General features: G+C 42.5%; 1 protein-coding gene across 10 annotated transcripts in view; it reads left to right on the top strand.

Annotated features, from left to right (window-relative positions):
• The window catches only part of NFATC1 (nuclear factor of activated T cells 1), a 118,762-nt gene that overhangs the window by 52,286 nt on the left and 40,709 nt on the right, over positions 1-25,767 (top strand). For 7 of the 10 annotated variants that reach the window (XM_071736289.1, XM_071736288.1, XM_071736287.1 and 4 more), the window contains exons 6-8: positions 3,105-3,245; positions 19,963-20,018; positions 21,260-21,392. In XM_071736289.1, coding sequence (XP_071592390.1) covers positions 3,105-3,245; positions 19,963-20,018; positions 21,260-21,392 — 330 coding nt within the window. Of the gene's footprint in view, positions 1-3,104; positions 3,246-19,962; positions 20,019-21,259; positions 21,393-23,975; positions 24,886-25,767 lie in introns of those variants that run through there. The other 3 variants (XM_071736290.1, XM_071736295.1, XM_071736294.1) reach the window with 2 other exon arrangements.

Genomic DNA, 25,767 nt, shown 5'->3' with positions numbered 1-25,767 from the left:
TTGGTCGCTCTGGTCTTGACTCTCTCAAGCAGTTCCCTGTCCTTCTGGAACTGAGGGACCCAGAACTGGACACAATATTCCAGATGTGGCCTCACCAGGGCAGAGTAGAAGGGGAGGAGAACCTCTCTTGATCTACTAACCATCCCCCTTCTAATGCACCCCAGGATGCCATTGGCCTTCTTGGCCACAAGGGCACATTGCTGGCTCATGGTCATCCTTCCATTCACCAGCACCCCCAGGTCCCTTTCCCCTATCCTGCTCTCCAACAGCTCAGTTCCCAACCTATACTGGTATCTGGGGTTGTTCTTTCCCAGATACAAGACTACACTTGTCCTTGTTGTAATTCATTGTATTTCTCCCTGACCAACTCTCCAGTCTGTCTGGGTCCCTCTGAATGGCAGCACAGCCTTCTGGGGTGTCAGCCATTCCACCCAGTTATGTGTCATCAGCAAACTTGCTGATAGTACACTCTGTTCCCTCATCCAGGTCATTAATAAATATATTGAATAGTACTGGTCCCAGTACTGACCCTTGAGGGGTCAAGAAACAGGCTTCCAGCTGGACTCCATCCCATTGACTCCAACTCTCTGGCTTCTGTCCTTCAACCAGCTCCAGATCCACCTCACTACCCAGTCATCCAGGCCACACTTCTTCAGTTTAGCTCCCAGGATGCTGTGGGAGACAGTGTCAAATGCCTTCCTGAAATCAAGATAAACTATGTCTGCTGCTCTGCCATCATCCATCCACCTGGTTACATCCTCACAGAAGGCTACCAGGTTGGTCAGACATGACTTCCCCTTAGTAAAGCCATGTTGACTGCTCCTGATAAGCCTCTTGTCCTTGGTGTGCCTGGAGACAGCAACAAGAATGAGTTGTTCCATTACCTGTCCAGTGATGAGGTGAGGCTGACAGGTCCTCTTTCTTGTCTTTCTTGAAGACTGGAGTGATATTTGCTTTCCTCCAGTCCTGAGGCACTTCTCCTGTTCCCAGTGATTTACCAAAGATGATGGAGTGTGGCTGAGCAATGACATCCACCAGTTCTCTCAGCACCTGTGGGTGCATCCCATCAGGACCCATGGATTTATGGATATCCAGACCCATTAACTGATCCTTAACCCAGCCCTCATCAACCAAGGCAAACTCATCCTTTACTCTGACTTCCACAGCAGCCTTGAGGTCCTGGGGCTCCTGAGGATCCTCCCTCCAGCTGTATGCACAGAGGCAAAGAAGGTGTTCAGCAATTCTGCCTTCTTTGTATCCTCTGTCACCAGGGCACCCACCTCATTCAGCACTGGGCCTACATTGCCTCTAGTGTTGGTTTTATCTGCTGTGTATTTAAAGAAGCCCTTCCTGTTGTCCTTAACCTCTCTTGCAAGGTTTAATTCCAAGGAGCCTTTGACTTTCCTAGCTTATCTCTCTGCATTCTTGGTTAACAGTCTTACATTCCTCCCAAGTGACCATCCCTTTCTTCCACAATCTATAGGTTCTCTTCTTCCATTTGAGTTTACCCAGCAGGTCCCTGTTCAGCCACACTGGTCTCCTAGTTCCCTTTCTTTATTTCCTTCCCATTGGGATGCATCAATCCTGAGCTCAGAAGAAGTGGTCCTTGAACATTAACCAACCACCGTGGGCTGCTTTACCTTCTAGTAACCTGTCCCATAGCATTTCTCCCAGCGATTGTTTAAAGAGGGAAAAGTTGGCCTTCCTGAAGTTCAGAGTTGTGATTCTAGTTGGAATCCTGTTTGTACCATATAAGATCCTGAACTCCACCATCTCATGGTCACTGCACCCAAGGTTGCCCTCATCCTTCACTGCTTCAGCCAGGCCCTCCTTGTTGGTTAGGACAATATCCAGCAATGCTCCATTTCTAGTTGGCTCCTGCACCAATTGCATCCAGAAGTTGTCAGCAATGCACTGGAGGAACCTCCTGGGCTGTGAATGGTGTGGAAGGCTGTGTAGCCCTTCCAGCAAATATCTGGGTAGTTAAAGTCTCCCATGAGACCCAGGGCCTGTGATCCCCAGGCCACTGCCAGCTGCCTGTAGGAGGCCTCATCAGCTTCCTCATTCTGATCAGGTGTCCTGGAATAGACACCCACCACAGTATGCCACACATTAGTTTGCCCCTTAATTCTCACCCACAAACCCTCAACTTTCTCCGCATCACCCTGGACAGAACTCAATGCATTCAAGTTGCATCTTAGGTAAAGAGCAACTCCCCCACCTCACCTTGCTGCCCTGTCTTCCCTAAAAAGGAGAAAACCATCCATGACCACATTCCAGTCATGTGAGCTGTCCCACCATGTCTCTGATATTCCCAGTAGATCCTAGCCCCTTGACTTTACATAGATCTATGGCTCCTCCTGTTTGTTCCCCATGCTGTGTGCATTTGTGTACAGGCATTTCAAGTTTCAGGCTGAGCCTGCTGACCCCACCCTAGGGGAATGGGAATGCATCTCTTGGTGCATGTGATACCAGGAGGAACAGTGTAATCTGGATAAAATATCATTTCATCCCTTGAAGCACAGCCACACTCGCTCCGTGTCCCAGTTGGAGGGGGTTAAAATGTGTGCCTTGAGAATGCTGCATTGGCACTTGCTGGTGGAAATGCACTCTCTAAACTGTTAACTTCTGCTCGATCTTGAGGCCGACAGCTGCTGCAAGAGACAGTTTGCAGAATTAACAATAAAGTTTTTAATAACTGAAGCACATTCTGGACATGAATGGCTGTCTTTTCACATGTGTTTTGTAAAACACATAGCATATATGGTACTGGTAACAAGATAAAATGACTTGAAATAAATTTCCATAAAAATATGTTGTTTATTATAGTACACATAAAAGTGAGTTTTAAACAGCTTGTTCTTTGTGGGCATCTTGAATCTGTACTGCGAGGTTTTATAATCCTGTTGTTTACAATCAAGTCGTTTGAAAACCAACCATGTTTCCTGTAAACCTTCTGACCTTTCTATGTTTCTGTGTCAAACTCAGCTTAGCTTATGAGGGTAAGCATTAAGTTACTTAACTAATGCAATATTTACTTGTCTGTGTGTGTGTGTGTTTCTGTGGTTGCTTTTTTTATTTCTATCTTCTTTATAACGCTACAGCTCAGAGATCTGCCCAAGAACTGCCCCTCGTGGAGAAGCAAAGTACTGACAGCTTTCCTGTTATCGGAGGGAAAAAAATGGTACTTACTGGCCATAACTTTCTGCAAGACTCCAAGGTCATCTTTGTGGAGAAAGCACCAGGTATGTCTTTTCGATCTAGACTCCAGTCTGCCTATTTTCCTCTGTTTTAAAATCCTGCCAAATGACAAAAGCACAAATATGATAATGAAATTTTCTTCTGCATGTAATGTATTTTCCATGACACTGGGCAAAGCTGTGAAAGTCATTTGAGACGTGCCTAATGCTGAGGTTTAATACTATGACAGGTGTAGTTACAGGTAGACAATAGTAACATTGAAGGTATAAGCTGGACATTTGTTTTTGTAGCATATTAAGGCTGTACCAGGTAGAACCTTTGAAAGGTGTTCAAAACCTCAGGTGGCACATCCCTGTAAAACCTGCAAAGTGATGCATCTTGTTAAACCTTTCTGTAATTTGTGGAAGAGGGAGTGATGTCTCTGGTGATGTGTGTGTGCACGAGTCTTCTTCTGTGGCAGTCAAGACATTTGCAACCTACAGGCTGAAGAGGACATGTACCACACGTATTCATTTGAAGGAAATATTTCTGGTTTACCTTGAGGATTGGGGAAGGAGTGGTGCCAGCCTCCTCCTTGCACAACACAGTAATGCAGTGCATTGGTGGTAGGACTGGTCCTCCCAGGAAAGGGTTCCTGGCCAAGCTGAAGCAAGGCAAGCAGCATGGGTTGGGAGATGCACAGGGTGCAGGAGGTGTCTGGAGGAGCAGTGGGTCATGGGGTGACAATGCGTGACACACACGAATGCCCCTGTTGGAAAAGGCAGTGAGAGTGGAGCTGAAGTAGGCTCTGCAAAAAGATCATTAAGGTTAGTTTTGAGTCTTGTTTTGGAAAGGGTTTCTGTGGTGCTGGCACAAGCTACAGATTCCTCAGCTGCTGGGTGTACGCCTCTCTTGAACTTTAAACCATCTTGGGTGCTCCTCAGGCTCTAGTGCTGGCTTTAGCACTGCTCCAGTATAACCCTCCATGTCCACGGGGTTCCTGCACTGTTCCACAGCCCATGGCTACTGCAGGCTGCTCAGACAAGGCCAGGGGAAGAGATAGTGGGGTGAGCAGGGGAGGCTCTGGAGGTGAAGACATCTGAGTAAGCATGAGCTCAGTGAGCTCAGAGAAAGAGCAAAAGACTTCCCTGAAGTTCCCTGTTGGAGTCCTGGGTTGATTTAAGCAACCAAAAGTGTACATAGGGCAGATGTTTATGGCCTGGCTTCTTGGTGAGAGCCAGTCAGCACAGTTCCTGTGATGCCCCAAGCACTGTGCCATGTGCCATCTGGCTGTGGCTATAAGCACAACACTCTTAAGAAATTTGTTAAAAAAAGGTCATACTGCAATTAAAAAATTCCATTAACAATTTAACTCTGCCCTTCGTGTAGTGTGAAGGGAGGGAAGAAAGTGACAATCTACTTCATATTTAAACTTCCTTCATTGCACAGAAGTAGGTTAGTATGACACATCAGGAACAAAGGCCTCAAAGGAAGGAAAACATGTTAAAAGGTGCTTTCCTTCATACTTATTTTTTTTCCTCTTCCTTTAGGAAGAGGAGTTGGTTAGTGAGTTGGAAGTTTTGAAGTATCACATCCCAGTGATGTTGATGCTGCTAGCCCACCAGCAGGTACCACAGTGTGGATTTGGATACAGTCTCCCTTAGCATTAAGTACATCAAAAGCAGAATGTTCATTCTGTAGCCTTAAGTTACAAAAATGAAAAATGGGGCTAGCCTTGTACCTCTTAACCAGATAGATGCTTTCATTGAGCAAAACAAATTTGAGGCTGTACAAAGACTGCATACAGAGAGAAAAAAACTATATGAGACATTTTTAAGCATCATGATAGATGAAGGGGTGTACTGATGCACAGTGGTGTGTGCTGATGAAGGGGCGGGCTGATGGGGAAGGAAATGATCAAAAAGCATTGACCATCACTCTGAAAAACTCTTGGGGTGCATTGGTTGACAGGATGGACCGGTGTAGGAGGCTCTCTTCTACATGAAAGCACCAGTGGAGATGCCACTGCAGTCTTTCCTCTGGCATGGAGTCAGTGAAGATTACTCTTCATTGGAGAGTAATCAAGATCATTATGTTTGTATTTGAAGATCTGGTTTGCAACTGCCCTGTCTGGTTTTAGCAGTCTCGTGGACATTTATTAAAGTTGCAGGATAGTACTGCCTTGTGGAGGCACACTGCAGGGACTGAGGCTTTAAAGTTGAGAGTGTTGAGCGTCTGCAGGAGCTGCATTTGTATCACTAGGAACGGCACACAGAAAGCAGAGCTGCTGACTGATCTGGGCTGAGCAGTTTTTTAGGACTTCTTTGATGAGTTATGTGCTGTGTACTCGATGCATTGGAAACAAAGAAGCGTGGCTGTCTTACTGGCAAACTGTTCAGGGTCAAGCTTTGAGCAGTCACTGTATTTAATTTCAAATGAACAAGCATTACCAGCCTTCACTTTTGAAAATCAGCAGGCGGTGTTTCTTTCCCTTTCAGCTTCTGCATGTCTATGGAAGTAGGTTAAGAGAGGGAACACAAGCAAAGTTTCTCTTTCTCTTAGAAAGCTGGTTATGAGCTTTTGTGATTAGCTGGAGACACTCATTAGTTTTGCTGCTATTACTGCTTTGGTTTTTGAATTCAAAATATTGCTCACATTCCTAGTGGGTAGCAGCCAAACACAGCTGTTGCAAAGTAATAGATCACAGGAATCATTGCACTCATAAAGAGAACATACGTTTTGTATAGAATTTAAAAATTATACTACATAAGTTTGTATCTTCAGTTCTCACACAGGCAGAGTCCCCAGGCTGGGAGGTGGTCTCTGGGAGCTTGTCTACATCATGCTGCTCTGCATACTTAATTGGTTAATGCAAAGAATTTGAGAACACTTTTTGTCTGCCTTTTTTATTGGTTTGGTTTTTTTCTTTCCCTTCTCTGAACAATTTCTGTGCATTGTAGTCTTCTGAATGTTTTTTCAAGCATGAGACCCAAGCTCGCTGTCTTCATGGCTAGCCCTCAGCTCTTGTAGTCTCTGGAGGAATAGCATTATCCTGGCCTCCTTTCCTGGGGAGTCTGTCTGGGTAGTGACTCATACAAGAGGGAATCCCTGAAGAATGATCAAATCAATCTTTGAGCTGTGGAGGCAGTGGCTTAGTACTTTCAGCTTAACTCCTTCCTAACTGCTTTTTAGCAAGAAGCATATGAAACAGAGTAAAATATTCCTTGCATCCCTGTGACTGTGTGTCTCACAGGAAAGGAATAAGGCAGCTGACGGATGAAAGAGCACTGAAAGGACTGTGGGGGGAGTGCTGTGAGAACCTCCTCTCAGAGGAGAACCCCTCATGGTGTGGTTCAGCACTCAGCAGAAGGCACCCCTTTGGATAAATAATGAGTCTTCAGAAGTGTACAAAAATTTGCTTAAGCTTTTGTAGTATTATTAAAAGGTTCCTATGTCAGTTACTCCTTATTTTAATGAATTTTAGTCAATGTTTTATTGCTTGCACATCAAACCATATTTTTCAGTGATGAATGGTGGTGTAAGATGACCATCCAAAAAGGCTTGTGGTAGTAAAATGTAAATGCTGAGTGTGCTTTGAGAGGTTCACTCTTTTAAATTTAGAACTTCCTTAGACTTGGGATTCCCACATTGACTTTATTACAAATTACATTAATAAATGTTTTTTTTAAAATCTTTCCCTTTCTTTCTCTCTTTGTAGTAATGCTTTTTTTTCCTGGGTTTCAAAAGAGTCTTGTGAATCTGTGTGTCATGGTTGTCGAGTGCCCGTTTAGGATGTCCAATAACAATGTATTTTTCATCAGAATTAGTACTTTTCAAACTATAAAAAATTCTGGAACTTCTTACTACCAAGGGCCCTTGATGCCTGTGTGCTATAATTTGTTGTGGAGGCAGGATGTACATTTTAGTTACAGAAGTAGATGAAATGAAGTTGGTGTTTGTTAGCTATCGGAAGAGGTGCTTGGCTAGGAGGGACTAAATGTTTCCTGTCTCACACATGCATCTGCAAGACTTGGATCATGATCTGGAATTATAATAAAAGACACTGATTTATTTACCTATCTTTTTAAAACTTATTTCATTAGTAGATTATAAATGTACCAGGACACAAAAATCTTAAGGAAAGTTCAGAAAATGCAGACATGTTTTGAGAGTAAGTTTTAAGAACTATGTATGTGTAAGCTACCTTTTTTTTGCTAACAACTTATGCAAACTCTATGTGTTAGTTTTCAAAGCTGTTTTTTTTAAGGTAATAAAAGTTACTGAAGACAAAAGCAGCACAAACCCCATACAGAAATGGCCAGACTGCTGGCTCCTATTATATCAGGTAATGATTAGTGATCTATAAAATGGAGTGTGGTGGAAAAATCCTGGTTTCTCTTCACTCATGTCACAAAGTGTTTCCTGTAACTGATGAGTGAAAGCTCAATGATGAGGCACTAAGCCAATATCCCAAGCACAAAAGCACAGGAAAGTTACAGGTTTATCTTCCTGGCATGCTTTACTTTAGCAAGGCCTTTGACAAGGTTTCCCACAGTATTCTCCTGGAGAATCTGCTGCTCACGATGGATGCATAGATGTTCTGCTGGGTTAAAAACTGGTTGGGTGGCCAGGTCCAAAGAGTTGTGCTGAATGGAGTTAAATCCAGTTGGCAGCCAGTCACAAGTGGTGTTCCTCAGGGCTCAGTGCTGGGGCAGCTCCTGTTTAACATCTTTGTTGATGATATGGATGAGGGGAGAGAGTGCATCCTCACTAAATTTGCAGAGGACACTAAGCTGGGTGTCAATCTGCTAGAGGGTAGCGAGGCTAGGGGGATGTAGACAGGATTGACTGATGAGCCAAGGCCAATTGCATGAGTTTCAGTCCTGTGAGTTGGGTCCTGTGCTTCGACCACAACAACCCGCAGCAGTGCTGCAGGCTTGGGGAGGAGTGGCTGGAGAGCTGCCCAGTAGAGAAGGACCTGGGGTGATGACTGACAGCCAGCTGAACATGAGCCAGCAGTGTGCCCAGGTGTCCAGGAAGGCCAACACCATCCTGGCTTGCATCAGGAATAGTGTGACCAGCAGGACCAGGGAAGTGATCCTGCTCCTTTACTTGGCCTTAGTGAGGCTGCACCTTGAGTACTGTGTACGCTTTTGGGCACCACAGTATAAGAGGGACACCGAGGTGCTGGAGAGGGTGCAGAGAAGGACAACTGGGCTGTTAGGGGTCTGGAGAACAGGTCTGAGAAGGGAGGCTGAGGGAACTGGGGTTATTCAGCTTGGAGAAGAGAAGGCTGAGGGTAGATGTCATTGTTCTCTACAACTACCAGAGAGGAGGCTGTAGTAAGATAAACGTCTCTTCTCCCTGGTGACCTGCAATAGGACAAGAGGAAATGGGTTCAAGTTGTGCCAGAGGAGGTTCAGGTTGGGTATTAGAAAAAATTTCTTCACAGAAAGAGTGGCTAAACACAGGAAAAGGCTTCCCAGGGAGGTGATGGAGGCACCATCCCTAGGCATGTTCAGAAGACAGGTAGATGGGGTGCTACAGTGGATGATTTAGTGGTTAGGGGTTGTACAGTAGACATCTGGACCTGGTGATCTCAGAGGTCTTTTCCAACCTTGATGATTCTATGATGGTAGAGTTGTCCAAGATATTTTGGAATTTAGAAAGTCTTGCATTAAGGATCTGAAAGTGTTAATCTATCCTGAAAATAGCTCAAAAACTTCTCCTTACTCCTGTAGCTAGAATGGCTTTGGCACTGGAACTAGCTCAGCTATTTCAGCACTTCACAGATTTGACCAACTCTAGACATACCAAAGAGATCAGGTTAAAATCTTCATTATTATCAAGTCTATGAGACAAAATGGACATTTGGTTTATTATTATTAATTGAGATGAGTTTCTAACTAACTGGTTACATCAAAGCTCTCCAAACCCATTTTTTTTTTTTTTTTTTATGTTTGTGCTTAGTGACCAGAGCCCAAGGCAAGAGAAAAAAGGCAGAAATATAGCACCCAACTTCACTAGAGGATTACTTTCTCAAATAAAACAGACTTTGAAATTCTGATTCTGGGTTATTAAAGTTGGGGGCTGTTCTGTCCTGGTCAAAGGCCTACATTTGAGCTTCCTTCTGAGGAGTGCTCCTCCCTGAAGATGTGTCACTCTCTTTGATGGTTGTTAATAGAGTTCCTAATTTGTAGTGCTGAGTAACTCCAGGCTTACTGACATCACTGGTTTTGAACATGTTAATTAGTCAGCTTTCAAATCAACAGTGATCTTGGCACCCACACACTGTAACCTAACTGCATAATACCTCCAGCTATTTTGCCCAAAACCTTTGAAACTGAAGTTCCTGAGAGAAATAAACAGCATCTAAGCTACATTTTCTCCGGGAATTTTTTTCTTTAATGTTTTCAAACAATTAAATAATTTTAATTATTGCTTCAATCTGTTCATTCTGCTGTTGTTTTTATTTTGTTGAGTGGGTTTTTCTGTCAAAGCTATTCCTCTTCCCTGCTGGAACAGGTTTTGCTCTTAGAACATGAAGGCACTGACGTGGCATGGTAATAGTTATATTAGATGGGATGATAGTTGGGTGAAATCACCAATTTTTTATGCCAAAGGAAATCATGCTTCTCTTTAAGTATTTCAGATGGGGAATCTTGGAGTTTGCCTGTCTTTAGATGCATGTTCAGGCTTGGTCAGCTGAATGTTTGCACAGAGTAAATGCAGTGTGGAAAAGAAGATAGCTGGATGAATTTAAGTGTCCACTCAAGTATTTCACAGCTTTCTAGTTCCTTTCAAATTTCACTGATTAAATTCGAAGATTATAATCAAGAAGATGGGGCTTTAAGGTATAAATACCATTCTGAGAAATTAACTTCTGTTTCCCGTATGTTGAGTGAGCAAAAATTACCTTGCTGTATGACAGGTAATTCAAGTGTAGTATTTTACTTTCAAGAGAACTTATAGAAAGTTCTTCAAAGTTACACGTTGATGAAACATTTAAATGGCATGTGAGTGGAATGGATGCACTGGGGAAGCATGTGGGGTTTTTTGGTTTGACTCAGATACAATTTGGAGCTCAGAGTTAGAAGTCTGTTTTGATGTGATGGGGAGATGGGTGACCTGAGTCTTGGCAGAGCTCCATTTGGTAAAAGATCTGACATTCTCAGAGATCTTTCCATTGCTCTTTCCACTGCCAGTAGCAGTCACAGTTTGGGGGGCAACTGGCCAAAAAGGGGTCATGTTTCACACTGGCAATCATACTGTAGCTCACATAATAAATAAGCAAGTGGCAAAACTCCCTTTCCTACTCCAGTCAGATGGACAGATGCTACATTATTTTGTTTTTATCCATCTGTTTATCCAAGTTAAGGACACACGTTCCAGTTGGCAGTGAGTGGTTGCCTGCTGATTCATGCGCAGTGAAGTTAAAAATTCTAGAAACTAGATAAACTGGAATCTTCAAAAGCATACAAGTTGGGAGCATGGAGTTCATGTGAAGGTCACTTAAACCTATTTCCTAGAGATGTATTGGTAGCTGAAGGGGTTTCTGGCCACTACCCAAAAGTAGATACCCTTGGGCAAATAGTGTCATCACATGGTGGAGTCATCATTGGTGACTCCAATGGTAGAACCCTTTAATGCACACGCAGGAGCAGTGGTACAGCTTTCAGGAAATGTCAGCATCTTTCAGTTTTTTCCTGGCTGTTTAGTCTAGTAATGGCAAAGACAAAGTGGGACAGTGGCCATACATATGAGATGGTATCAGTAGCAGCAAGCTTTTTTCAGGCTGTTGCTCTTACAGTGAAGAATAAGAACAATCAATCATAGATACGTTGTGCAGACAACAGAGAAATAAGGAATAACCATATGGTCTCTAGTTAAAAATGCCTTGTCTAAGCAATCCTGTGAATTTAAAATTTTTATAGAAACTGTGACTGAATGCTTGAAGCTTGTTCTTTCATGTCTTTGTCAGACTAAGTGGCTTCAAGTAGCTGGATCTGTGCAGTCAGAGCTTTGTCTCTGAACTTTTATGACTAGCACAAGATAGTTCCAGTAGGACTTTCTGTCCAGACACACAGTAATTCACAGACCTCACCAGAAAGCTGACAGTCTAATGAAGCAATCCGTGCCTAAAGACAGTAGAGAAAGGAGTGTGGTGGGTTGGCTTTGGCTGCCTGCTAGGTACCGACTATGCTGCTTGCTCACTCCCCTATTTAACAGGACAGGGTGGATAAAATCAGATTAAAAAGCTCATGAGTCAAGATAAAATCAGGGAGATAGCTTGCCAGTTACTGTCGCAGGCAAAACAGAGTCCACTCGGGAAAAATAATTTATTGCCAATTTAAAACAAAATAGGCAAAGGCAAAAATGAGAACAACCTCTACCCCCTCCTCTCCTCCCAAGCTCACTTCACTCCTTCATTCCTGATTTTTGCTTCCTCCCCGCAAGCAGCACAGGGGGACAAGGAATGGAGAACTGCAGTCAGTCCATACCAGCTCCTCTCTTCCAGTCCCTCCTCCCCACACTGTTCCCCTGCTGCAGCATGAGTCCCTGCTATGGGAGACAGTCCTTCACGAACTGCTTCCTGACAGGAGCCTGCTCCAGCAGTGTGGGCTCTGCATGGGCTGCAGGTGAGTGTCTGCTCCAGTGTGGTTGTCTCCATCGGGCTGCAGAGGGACAGCCTCACCATGTTCTTCTCCATGGATGTAGAGGAATCTTTGCTTAGGCACTTGGAGCACCTCCTCCACCTTCTTATTCACTGACCTTGGTGTCTGCAGGGTTGTCTCTCCCACGTTCTCACTCCTCTCTCTGACAGCTGCTCTGCAGCATATTTTACCCCTTCTTAGATGCGTTTTCAGAAAGGTGCCACCAGCTTTGTTGATGGGCTCATCTCTGGCCAGCAAAGGGTCCATCCTGGAGCTGACAGGAGCTGTCTCTGTCTGACATGAAGGCAGTTTCTGGCATCTTCTCAAAGAGGTCACTCCTGCATCCCCACCACTTCCAAAAACCTTCCAAATAAACCAGTACAAGGGGATACCTCCAAAGCACTTATTTTTTGGGAGGGTCATGTATATCTTTTGGAAAGGCACATCTTGTCTTCTACTGATTCCCTGACATCATTAAGAGCGGGTTAATGTTTTAAGTGGGCATCCCAGGAAGAGTGGGGAGATCTGAGGGAAGAAGAGCTTGTTCCCTGTCTGTAGGGGGAGTAAAAATTTTGCCTTCAAGAGCATTTTGAAGAAAGTATAATAACAAAGAGAGAAATAGAGAGGTAAGATATTTACAAGCTGTACCTTGTGGTGGGGAAGCTGTCAAGGAAAATAATCAGAAGAGAAGAGGAGAGACCTTTAAGATTGAGCCCAACCTTCTTGAACAAGAGAAACAGGGAAAGGGACCTGAAATGGAAAAAATATTAATGCCATTCAAAATCTTACTGTTTAGATACTGCTAAAAAGTCATGACATAATGGGTTGTCTCTGAAAGATGAGACCTTTAGATAGCCATATAGACAAAATGAAGAGTTTGTTTCAGACAATTAAGTTTGTTACAAACTTACTACATCTTAAGATGAGAAAGAAGTAAGAGTAGCTATAATATAGGTGATGGTGTTGGCATTAAACACAGAAGTAGCAGAGGAAAAAGGAATTGTTCATGAAAGGGAAGTTTGAAACTTGGTTTAGGCTCACTGTGAGGTTTGTTACTCCAGCGGTCTCTGAGAAAATAGGACTTGGAATATTTTACTCAGCTTCAGCTGTGAAGTCACAAGTTCAGTGTAGGAGAGGGTTCCCAGAGGATACTAAAATTGTAAAGAGAAGGAGATGACATTATTGTAACACAAAACAGAGTGAGGTATTGTCATGACTGCTGGTAGGTGGTTGTGTTGGGTGTGCTTGGTTCAACCTGTCTGCCCTAGAGAGATTTTGCAGGGATGTTGATCTGCAGTTTTACTTGGAAGTTGAGTGTCTTAGACCTGGAATTACTGAGACATATTATATAAAACGCTCAGACCAACAGTAGTTTGAATAGGGGGAGGTGCCAGAGAGCAGAAACTGCATAACCAGCTTCCATTCTGCTGAAAATAGGATCTGGCAGGTCATTCCAATGGTTTTGGCTCAAAACAAACCCCGATCAATCAGCTGTCATCACAGAACCTCCCTTTAACTACGTGGCCTAAAATTACAGTTCATTTGCAAACACTTGAATTCATAATAACTAAGTTTGTTACAAATACTGTGGTAAAAGTGGCTAAAAAGGCTCACCATTTAGGCAATGTGAGTCCCTCATCTTTAAGCTTCCCCAGCTGAGCAACCAGAGGGGAAGTGTATGTCTGGCATAGATGCCAAAGTAATGTAAGATACAGTTTGAACTGTATTTTTTTCACCTGGCTGCTGCATGACTTTTAAATTGTTAATTTAAGGTGAAACAGAGAGAAGAAACAAGAGTGTTATATGCATGACAGATACATAAGTCAGCTCAATACTGCAAAAATACATATCTGAAGGAATGGACAAAACTCATATGCTGCAAAAATGTTTATGAGGAGACACAAACATAGCAGCTTTGATGTGGAAATAACAAACAGGTCTGTTATGCATGACCCCTGTTCCAGATGGACTCATGTATGCCAGAAGACATGACAAGGATGGGGAACAAAGCTATGGGGAAGTCTCTCCAGCGGGACAGGAGGCTGTGAGGAAGGCAGAGAAGAACAGCTGGGGTTTTCCTGGGGAAACAAAGCAAGCAAAAAGTAGACCGGCTATGTGGTCTTCTAGCAAAAGTAGTGGATGAGCAAAAAGCAGAGACAAAGGTGGCAGAGGGGGATAATGTGCCATGCAACAGGCAGGCAGTGGCACCAGCAGGAGGTGGAGCTGCTCTGTAGGTGTCTCTGGGCACACTCAGGACCTGGAGACAGCTTTCTCCTCACAGAGCCCTCAGAGATGGCAGATCTCAGGAGACTGAAGTTCTACTGAGGCTTTCAAAGGAATAGTCCTTGCTGCTTATATTATTGCAGATACTTACTCTCTGCTCTCTCTGCATTTCTGAATGTCTTGCTCTCTTCCTGCCCCATCTTCCCTGTACATCCCACAACAGACTGCTTGGCTGGTGTTGGTATCCTTATAGCCCATCCCTTGTGAAGATCTTTAAAGCATAGGCTCATGCATAAACACAGACAAAGACTCCCACCCACAGATTATCTGGCTTGCTGGTGTTCAGCTGTGAAAATGTTTATAGCAAGATGTCTGCAGTACTAGCCTAGAAAAGTGCCCTGGGTTCTTGTGGCATCCTCAGATATAAAAGAATGCTGCCTCTGCAGGAGAATCTGGCACTACTGCATCCATGCCAATTCATGCCAGGTAAGACAGTGCCAGGAGGCTGTGGCCAGGACTGGTATGGTGAGTGCTCTCCTCTAAGCAACAGAGCTGCCTCTTTGCCTCTCTCTGCCAGCCCATGCTCAGACCTGGCCCAGTCTGCCTTGTGCCTAGAAGTTGATAGCATCTCTGCACAACAACTGGATGACTCTTAATTCTGAATGACATTATTTTGCTTAAACCTTCATCTTCTTTTCTCACTAGAAACCCATCCTTTGCCTCCGGGCCTGTTCACAGATCTGTCATCTCAGTGCCATGAGTGTACTTCCCAGAAAAAAGGGGTTGGGGTGCAAATTGAAAATTTCCAAATCCCTCACTCCTGAGGGATTTGAACATGCATTAATAGAGCCAAATAGGAAGGTAGACAACCTTTGCAGAGCAAATCCAAATTACGTTGTGTAATCATTCTGCACTGTGTCTGTGCTCTGCCTGTTGTGAACATGTTAAAATAATCTGGGATGTAATACAGGCATTGCTTAGGGTAATCTCTCAACACATTAATCAAGTAGTGGGTTCCTTTGGGAGGGTAGAGCTAGTTTCATTATCTTACTTGCAATATATGAATGTAAATTCAGATTTACAGTCCAGTCAGTGCAAGCTCTGTTGAGCCACAGGCTGGAATTTTATAAAATGTACACTGTGTACAGGCAGTGAAATCCTAGAATGTCTCTTCTTCTCCTCATATCTCAAGTGAACACAGAACTACTAAAAACTATAGACTGTTAAACCTCCTGTAGTAAAGTAAAATCACTTAAATCTATCAGAATGCTCTCATTATGTTTTTCATAGGAGCGAGGTTTTAGTGGTTACCAGATATTATACCCTCCTGAGTTTCCGGTCTTGTGGGTATTTTGGTATTGTAAATTCTTTTCCCTATCTGCCATCCACCAGTCTGTAATGAAAGTTATGCTGGTGGTTTGGCTGCTGTGAGCTTGCAAACTCAGGGGAATCTGTTCTGATTGGCAGTGAGGAGGGGAAGATGGTAGAAGAATTTATTTGGGAAGTCTTTACAGCTCTTTGTGTTGCTCTTCCATGAAGAAAATCTATATGTTGTGATCTGGTAGATTGTACACAGCTACTTTCTAGAGCTGCTTCTGTGTTAAAACAGGCCTCTTCAGTGCCTTTTTATGTGGAAATCTTGTAGCTGGGTGTGGTGGGGAAGCCGCTCAGTGACTCATGCTGCAGGGAATTCCCTGATGAATAAGAGTATTTTCACTTCTGGACTTGTGCAGAGTTTCCTTTATTCCTTTAATGTAGTTGAAGCTAGTGGCTGATAGGAGCAGACTATAAAGGCCCATTCACCATTCAGCTGCCATATATTGAAACAAACGGGGTGTTTTATGTTTTGCAAAGCTGAAAATCCACCACCCTATGGAACAGAGTAGGTTTGTGATATTTCATCATTAGCAGTCCCAGGTGCTCTGAGTGTCACAGTGCTGGAAAAAAAAAAAAAAAAAAAAAAAAAAAAAAGACTGAAGTGACTGGTGGTGAAGTGCACCTGAAGTAGAGACAGTTATAAATAACAGCTATAAGTCTGTAAATGTTAAGACTCCCTGACAAAATCTGGTGCCTTCAGCTGGCATCAGTGCTGATGGCCACCTGTCAGTGCAGTGCTCAGCCCTTGTGCAGTTGGAGATCCCATGTGAAATGGTGAGTTCTTCCATGCCCTGGCACTGCCCCACTCCTGTAGTGCCACTCTGGAGGAGGAGAGATTTGAGGGTCTTTTCAGTCCTTAGAATGGGTCTGCAGATGAAGCCTTGGTTCTGTCAGGTCAGCTGCTGCTGGCACCAGGGACGCTTGCAGGGCCTTTGCTGTGTGGTTGTGTGTGCAGATATTTTGTTTTTATTTCCCTTTTGTAAAAAGAATCCACAAAATAAAACAAATCCAGTATAATACCTTTACACAAAGTTTTAGCTCTACAAAGAGATGCCTTTCTGTTAAAAATATTGCACTATAAATCTTTTAAAAAGCCAAAACAAAGTCAGGCATTTGGTTTGGAGAAGACACTTCTTACTACTTGCTGAAAGTAAATAATGAAATGAAAGGGAATGAAATGAGGCCTTTGGAAAAGACGTTTTCTCCCTTTTCCTCCCTAACTCCTCCTCTCCTTTTTCTCTGCCTCCATCTCCCTGCTCCCCTTATAACAACTGCCCGTTTGGGTAAGGTAATTCCGGAGTGTAAACTTTAACGGGTATGCCTGAAATGTGTCTGCTTCAGCTTTGTGTTATGTCTGTAATTTGAATTATTTGCATTTTGGAAAGGTATAAATTGCTCTGGTGTACTTTGGTTGGCCGGCAGCCAGGAGGGAGTTGCCTGGGCTCAGAACCAGGCCGGCTGCTGCAGATGTGGCAGCCCCACAATGGAAACTTTTGTGGCTGTGCAGCCCTCGCTCCTCCAGCGCACACTGAGGAGAGGTGACATCCCTCCCGCCTGCTCACCAGGGTCCCCTGCATGTGGCCATGGGGGGCAAAACTCTTTTCTCCAGTGCAGGCAGGTTTTCTGGATGCTTCTGGCTTCCACAAAGCATTCTGGAGCCATTATTCCTTTCTCTCTCTCTCTTTTAATTTCAGCTGAACTGTATAAACCTGCAAAACATGTTTACTGTAAAAGGTTGACGTAGTGGTCTAAGGTTTCCCTCCTGGAGCTTGTCCCAGTCTGTGGGCGTTGAGATTTCCCTCTTGGTTCACCAGACGTAATATGAGGAATTGTCTTTTTTTTTTTTTTTTTTTTTTTTTCTGTCTCTGCTTCATAACAACTTTTCCTCCCTGTGTTTTTGTTAAAAGAAATGTCACTAGCTGTTAATGAGTTGTCTATTCTCTATTTCTTCCCTCACTTCCTCTTCCCCTCAGTTGCTGAGCTGCCATGGTCTGGATAGTCTCAAAGGAATTTCTTGAAGTAAAACCCTTACTGTTCTTACTAGCTCCCAAAGAGAAGCCACGGTTCTGGATTTTTATTTTCTTAATATTTTAGATTACAGCATTGAAAATATTTCTGAACAAACTCTGTCATCATAAAAATTTCAAAAGCACCTAAAGACAGTGCTGCACGAAGTAGATTGAAAGATTAGCTAGAGATGGAGTAATTTTGAACTTTACTGAAGTATTGGCAGGAAATAAAAACCCAGAAACCTGAACCCAATCATTCATCTTGCAAAGCAGAAATTAAACATAGCAAAAAACCTGGACTTCTGGTAATCCATTTACAAAGGCAAATTGAACACGTTAACTACTAGTCTGGATGTCTGTCGATAGAAAAAAAGAACACCAACAAACCCCCCTTACAATGCAGGAGTTCCTAGACTTTGCAAACTATGTGGTAGTGTAGGTGTTGAGTTAATTTTACAACTGATTATATTAATTGGGAGGGGAGGCAAGGGGAAGGGATGGCTACAGGGTCTCAATAGAAAGGGGGTGGGAGATAAAGTAGACTGCTTCCAGACAAGAGGTGTGTCCTGGCTTACTAAATTTCAGTCAGGTTTTTACTACTGACAGCTTGGGGGAAGCATCTGTTGGATGAATTGTGAAGTGATTGCCAAGTCTGCTTCAATTTTGGTTCTCTCAAAAGGCATCGTTAAGGAGACTCCAGAATGGTCTTTCTACATCTTCTCTCCCTGCAGCTGGATGTGGCAGTAGCAATTAAAGGGATTCCTTTTCCAGTGTCACAGTTTAAAATGTCTAGGGTAGATCTGCTAATTGTGTCCAACAGAAAGACCTGCCAAATCCACTGTGCTATTTGTGCTGCAGCTTTCACATTGCACTTCTTTCCATACATTAAAAAGAAAAGGGTTTTGGACATTAAAACAATCTCCAGGGCTAGTCCCTCAGCAGCATTCCTTTCACAGTAGGACAGCTGTACACAAAAATATTATTTACAGACATTTGTAATAAATCAGGCAGTTCTAAATGCGTCACCTCCATCCTGGCCATGAAAGCAAAAAGAGAAGAAAAAGTGCATTCACTTTCTTACCTTGCCAAGACCTGTTTTTCTAAGGCAGACCCACATCTATGTGATGGAGTTCAAAATAGCTAATATTTGCATTTGCATGTCCCAGTGCTGCAATAAATATACAAACGATGACATAAAGTCTCATTTTCCCTTTCATTCAGGTGACATCTGACAGTGGTAGGACTCATGAAGCTGCATGTGTCCCCACTGCCCAGATTAGAAAGCAGTCCGCTTGTGACCTTTCATGGTTTTTTGTTTTGTTTTGTTTTGTTTTTTCCAAGGCCTGCAGAATGAAAACCTTATGTTTTGTATTATTTTTCTAATTTCTTTGCTCTTGAGTTTTGAGGCTGCAAGGAAGAAAAAAAAAACAAAACAAAACAACCCTGCTATTGATAAGTGACTTCTGTATCAGGGAGGCACAGGAAAAATGACTAAAAACCAATTTCTTCCAAAAGACAGTTCCTCATAAAAAGTGGTATCTGTCGCTTAAATCTTTGTTTTCTTGAAAGTAGAAATACAGCGAGTTAGGTGGGACCAACAGAGTTCCAGAAAACCATAGGTGGGACCATTGTCCCACCAACTTTAAAATAGAATTTAAAGCTATGTTTCCTAGCCCATGGCCTTGTCTTCTAACCCAAGCATTAAAATTGCAGCAAAACAGATTAGCAATATATTAAAATGAAATGTTGCATTTCTGAGGAGCTTCCTTAATGCTTCTTGCTTTCTTTATTTTGCTTAATATTAATATTGAATATGACTTACTGCATTAGTCAGGGAGATTGTAGAGAGTCTGGTCTTGGTCTCTTCTCCCAAGTAACTAGCAATAAGACAAGAGGAAATGGGTTTAAGTTGTGCTAGGGGAGGTTTAGGTTGGATATTAGGAAAAATTTGCTTACTGAAAGAGTGATGAAGCATTGGAATGGGCTGCCCAGGGAGGTGGGGAAGTGACCATCCCTGGAGGTGTTCAAGAAGCATTTAGAGGTGGTGCTTTGGGATGTGGTTTAGTGGTTGTAGTAGTTGGATTATGGTTGGACTCAATCATCTTCAAAGTCTTTTCCAACCTTAACGATTCTCTATGATTCTATGATCAATAGTGATCAAAAGGTCTTCTAGGTAGCCAAAAAGTTTGAAAGTCTGGGAAACTGTTTGAAAGTTTGGGAAACTAAGGTATAGAACAGTTGGGTATTTTGTTCAAACTAGTGGCAGAATAAACTCACGGTGGCTTTCCCCCTTTGCAGTATCATATGTTCTGGATTGTGGTTCCCCCTTCAGAAAAGTTAGGAAAAGCAGGCTACCCAGATGGCCTCCTGGTTGGGAAGAGTTTCACCAATGTGTTTTGAGAGCTGGTTTCTATACGTGCAGTGCCTCTTCAAAGAGATTTTTTTGCAGAAGTCATTCTTTTGTAGGCTTGAGAGAGGAACAAAAATGGAACTAGATATATTTTTCTTTTGTCTCTTAGATGGTCACCACGTGTGGGAAATGGAAGCCAAAACTGACAAAGAAATGTGCAAGCCAGTAAGTCTGCCTTAAATATTTTAACATCAAAATGAAAAATATATATTGCCTTCTCCAGTACTGTTACTAAAGAGGGATTTCCAAGGCTTTGGCACTGTGTCCTCCCACTGAAAAAGAACAAGTACTTAGGCCTCCACTCCTGGAAATCTTTACTTTAATGGGAGCATGGGGTAAAAAGCCTTCCTTGGAAGGTATCCCAAAAATAGAAGAGACCATTTGGAAAATATTTTTTCATTGTCCAGGATGGGCCAGCCCTGTCTGCTCATCTTCTGTCTTGCTAGGTCAGTTCTTCCCTCTGCTCCCAAAGCAATTTTCCTTGGCTTTTGTCTACTATCAGCAGAAGGAATATGAGTCCCCTCACAGGAGATCAGCCCTATGGGTGGAGAAGTGTGGCTCCCTCAGCCAGGACTGTAAGTGGGAAATATGGCCATTATTCCACCTCTTCAGGAACATGCAGCGTTTTGTTAGCTGCAAACCTACTTAGGAGGTGAAGGCAAACAGTTTAGAGACCTGAGTGAAATGCTTAGATTGAGTGATCCCTTTTATTCTTTCAAGAAGTGCCAAAGGAGGTTTTGGCTGTGTGTTTGTGTAAGCTGATGGCCCTAGAAGCTATGTCATTCCTTAGCCCGTGGTGAAGCATCTGGTTTCTGCCAGTGGAAGATCACCTACATGCTTTCTAGCTCTTCTTCCTGTAGCAGTAGGTGTTCCTGCACCCATCCACAGAAACTAGCATGCTTAAAACTTCCTGAATTTATATATGAAAAAGATTTCATTGTGAAAAATCAAAGTATTTGAATAATCATATACCTGTCATAATTCTCCTTTCAAAGGAAGTAGTGTTAGGCTGAGATATACTGGAGATGACCTGCCAGTGCAGTGGTTGGCCTCACTACTGCTGAATTAGAGGCCATGATTTGATTGTGGTCCCAGATTCTTGTCAGAGACAGGAGGGGATAGAGCCTTTTATGTGTATTTGCTGTCCGAAGGGAAAAGGTGAGGGCTAGTGATTTTTTAAAGACCTGAGCCATGCTAAAATTGTATTTGCCTACTTCTGTTTTCCGTGGCACAGAGGACACTGGAGGCAGGAGTCCATCCCTGCCCACAAAGCCCGAAAGTTCTCCTGCAGAGGATGTGTTTCTCCCTGTGAGCCTGGGCACCTCCTTCTCCGGGTTAATGTGGTACTATTGCACAGCTCGACTGCCTTAGTCGTGCCTTGACTGTCTGATATGTTGCTTTTGCAGAATTCATTGGTGGTTGAAATACCACCTTTCCGCAATCAGAGAATTACCAGCCCTGTTCAGGTCAACTTCTATGTCTGCAACGGAAAGAGAAAGAGAAGCCAGTACCAGCTTTTCACCTACCTTCCTGCTAATGGTAACAAAATATATTACTTACCTCTGCTAGTAAAAGTAAGAGATACTGATGATTTCTTAGAAAGACAGTTGGCTTTGATATTTCTTTTGTAACCTGAGTAATTTGGAGGTATACCTAGTGATATAAAACTAGAGTGAGAACCTCCTTTCTCTCTGATGCCTTCTCTCCACAGGAGACCTTCTCTGCAGGTTATTTTCTTTTGTGTTGGTGACAGAGAGCTGTTACAAGGAGGACTTTTTCTGCTTTTGGGAGGTGAAGAGCCCCAGCACAAACTCACACATGTAGCCACAGATTGTGAATGCACTGAGCTCTCTGCTGACACCCCTCAGTCTGATTTTGTGGACCCAGAGGGTGTATTGCATTTGAATAATAGTTCTGAATTTGCACCACAGCATTGTAAGCCTGCTGGGCTCTAAGTTAGAGGTGGTGTGAGGATTCTCCTTCCAGTCATCTGACAATAGCATGCCAGGCTGATGCTGCTCTTGGGTAGCAATGAAAAGCATAATGTTGGAGACCAGAGTGCTTCATACAAAATGTTCAGAAACATGTGTTACAGTTTATTTTGGTAGCTTTTATTGGTGGCTGTGAAGTGACAATAAAGTACTCATACTAGCTGTACTCCAAGCAGGCTTATATAAAGATTTTAACAGCAAGTAAATTTAGATTTTTATTTTTTTAGTGGTTCTTTCTTTTAAGAAGCATTTTTTTAATATTAAAAGAAAGAATGGTTGTTTCGTTGTTGTTTTGGAAGGAAGACAAATTAGAAAAATTATTCAGTTAATTGTTTTTTGTAGACCATGAAAATAATCATTGCAAAGGGAAATTCCCACAAAGCAGTACTTGAGTCAGGATACTTGACTCAAAAGAGACCTGCCAACATTTTGCAGGTGAAATCCCATAAAATAACACGTTTGGAATTTTACCTAGTTAGCTTGCATGCTCTCCAGACTTTTATCAGGACTTTAATTTAAAATTAATATACAGGAAAGCTGACATGGGCAACTGACCAGTTGTTGCTTATGTGCTGTGTAGCTATACTTCACTGAATCAGCTTATTTATGCAAACTTCATCCCCAGTAGGTGTGTCTGCATATATTTAAAGACTAACTATGTCCTAAATTGAAGGGAAAAAGAGATACTAATTCTCTTGCACGACACTTTTCAGGAACAAAAATCTGTTGTAGAGGCCAATAGGTATGGCCTTGTCACCCAAGTAACCCTTTTAAGTATTTCGAATGCATGCCTGCTGTTAATTACAGTTTATTAAGCAGCATCTTTCCCCTCCAGCCTTTACACAGGCCATTTCTAAAATATGGGAATAGTATTCACTGCTGCAAAGCTGGTGTATGCTACCACCATTTGGAGTTTGAAGCATTTGATGTTTCATTTGATGTGAAGCTGTGGGAATAGCTACCTAGGGACAGGCACCAGAGAACCAAACTAGCTTTATTCTGCAAAGACAACTTTAATTATGGTAATTGTTGAAAACATTGGTAATCTTCCTTAGTCTGCTGTACTGATTTAAATTCCTGTGAAATCGTTTAGTTTCAGTGTAGGGAAACCTGAAAGAAAAAAAAATAGCACTGGAATAGGGAAAAGGAAAGCGGGTATTATATAGTAAATATGCCTTCCCCTCAGTCCTGTTTGGTTCTCCACTCCCATGCTCTTAATAAATATGTACATATGCATGTAGGTAATTGAAAAACATCTTGCTTTGCAGACTTGTAACAGTGGTAAGAGTGAATGTGCTTGTGCAGTCATGAGAGTTAAGGGCTCTTACTGTTCTAACTGAGAGTTAAGTATAATGTTATGTCTGTGTTGTAGCTTTCAGGTTTTGCCCTCACTTTCTTGGTGGTTGTTTCCATTCTGCTTTTCAAAGAGAGATAGCAATTACTTTGACTGTGTATCCAGAACCCAGGCACAATGTCTGAATCAGTTATTTAGAGTTAGGTATTTTTCGGAGTCATTTCAGAATGGGCCACTTTATTTCTTTTCAGTCAAAACATTCTTTTAATGTTTCAAGTCATTGTAGTAAACCAAAGTTTAGTTAATGAAGAAAAAATAGTTTACAACCACAATGTGATCTGGGTAAAAAATGTAAAGGAGGTAAGCACTTTTTGGCCTGGCTAACACTTTGTCTCTTGCTTAAACAAATCCAACTAACATGTAAGGTGTAGGTTTCAGACAAGCAAATGTCAGAATGATTATTAAGTGTAAGATGTGGTTTTACACAAATCAGATGGTATTCTGTAAGCTGCTTCTGTGCTTTAGGACTACCCAAAATCTAGCATTTCAGTGCCTACCATAATTCTGCAGGTATTTCTGCACGAGGGATCTTTGAAAACCTGCACGACGCACATTAGACATCTGTTTTATGGTTCAACTGGACTGTGCCAAAGCAAAATAGGGACTAAAGCCTAAAAATTTTATGAGCCCACTGGCCATGCTCCTGGGGTGAGTGTGGGCACGCACAGACGGTGCAACCAGCAGAAGAGCCATAGGCTTGCTGTGCGGTTCCCACCTCGACCGCAGAGCAGTAGGGTTGTTTTTTTCCTGTAGCTCCTGTTTCTCCTCATTCCCTAGGGGAAAACGGCCAGTGGATCCAGGGACATGTGGCCTCACTCATCACACCTCCTGTGAATGGTCCTATAGCATCTCCATGGAGTACAGCTCAGTGACATGCAGCCAGCACAAGCTACCCTCTCCAGCAGAGTGTTGCAGTTTCGCCGTCGTAAGGCTTCTCCCATGCAGTGGAGATACGGCAGGATTTTTTCCACTGTGTTAGATCAAGAGTTTTGCAGATCAGGGGCTTACTTGGTGAAGATGAGTTCCTGCCTCAGAAAGATAAAAATGCTGTAAAAGTTATAATCTTATTGCTCTGTAAATGAAAACTTTAAATAACTAAACAGAAAGTAGAGGCTTCAGAAATGAGAGCCAAAGTCTGGAAAACAGTCTTGCTTAAGTCTTTAGCTTGGGACAGACCATAAAGCTAATAACGCACTTTTAAAATTGAAATTCTGATTTACTGTTCTGATTATTTTGAGCAATCCCTAAATCCTGTATTAGCCTACATTGTACAGAAATGACTGTAATGTCATTTGTTTTTTTAGTATTGCTTCAGTATTGTGCATCACTGACCAATTGCACATCAGTTTTGTCCTGGAGCCTGCAGGGTGTAGGCTCTTGAGACTCCTTCCCAGACATGCCTGGCACAGAACTATAAGTAGTTTCCATGCTATTCTGGCACAGGTGAATTCCCTCGGCTCATATGGTAAGTACTAATACATTTTGCATTGCCACATCCCATCAGAATGTGAGGCGGAAGGCCCAGATCTGGACGCTGCAGTCAAAGAGCAAAGCACAATGAGCAGACACTTGGATATTCAGATTTTAAAGTCCCTCCACTGCTGAAGCTCTGTGCAAGTATGCTTTGTGGCTCTGTTATGTGCAGCAGAACATTTTGGAAAACCACTGGTGAACCCTGCATTCTTGACCCTACACTCTAGAAATCAAAACACTTGGTTTTCATTTCTGTTTATGACTGCTTATCATTTTGCTTCTATGAATTTATTGTACCATTGGCCCATATATGCATTCCAAACAGGAGGAAAAGTCATCTGAAATCACTAGATGTAAATGGTAGCATTTGAGATATAAACTGATCTGGAGAGGTGGAAGAAACACACAAGCAGTCAGATGTTTATGCTGTGGTTCCAAGTTCTGTATTTTCATCTGCTAATAAACCTGTTAAGAAGGAGTTCTCCAGCTCAGAAAACTTTAAACAACTGAATGATAAGCATTTGATCTCTGTTTCGTTTAAGTAAGTATGTCAAAGTAGAGGAAACATATTCAAGAACTTAGATTTTGCAGATAGGAGTGAATGCTGTCGATGATTTATGTTATCTGGTGAATACTGATACCAAGAAGACTGAATATAGAAAAGTTTTAATTTTATTTAGACAAGTAGTGGTATTTGACTAAGCAAAGACATGCTAGTTTGTCTAGGAAATATTTAATAAGATGGAAAAAGCAAAGTAGATGTGTTTCTTTTACTGGGTGAAAAATATACCTTTGCAAGGACTTGATGATCAAGTATTTCCAGTTTCTTTTTCTGTCAAGTTTCTTAACTGTCAAAGTAGTATTAAAAATCATTTCAGTACTTCTAATATATATTAAAATGGTGTTGATGTGCTGGACAACGTTTATTTGAGACCTGTTTTGCCACCTATAGGGCCAGATTTCCAAGTGCACCAAGCCAGCATTTCTGGAGAGCACCTGTAAAGATTGCAGGGTGCTGAATCCCTCTGAAAACCTAGGCAAATGGCTTGATGGGGACTGAGGTCTTTTGAATCTTTGGCTACAGAACTCTGTTGAG

Source organism: Heliangelus exortis, chromosome 2 (assembly GCF_036169615.1).
Source record: "Heliangelus exortis chromosome 2, bHelExo1.hap1, whole genome shotgun sequence".
Classification (NCBI taxonomy): domain Eukaryota; kingdom Metazoa; phylum Chordata; class Aves; order Apodiformes; family Trochilidae; genus Heliangelus; species Heliangelus exortis.
The sequence above is the reverse complement of the archived record's forward strand: the minus strand, read 5'-3'. Positions and strand labels throughout refer to the sequence as shown.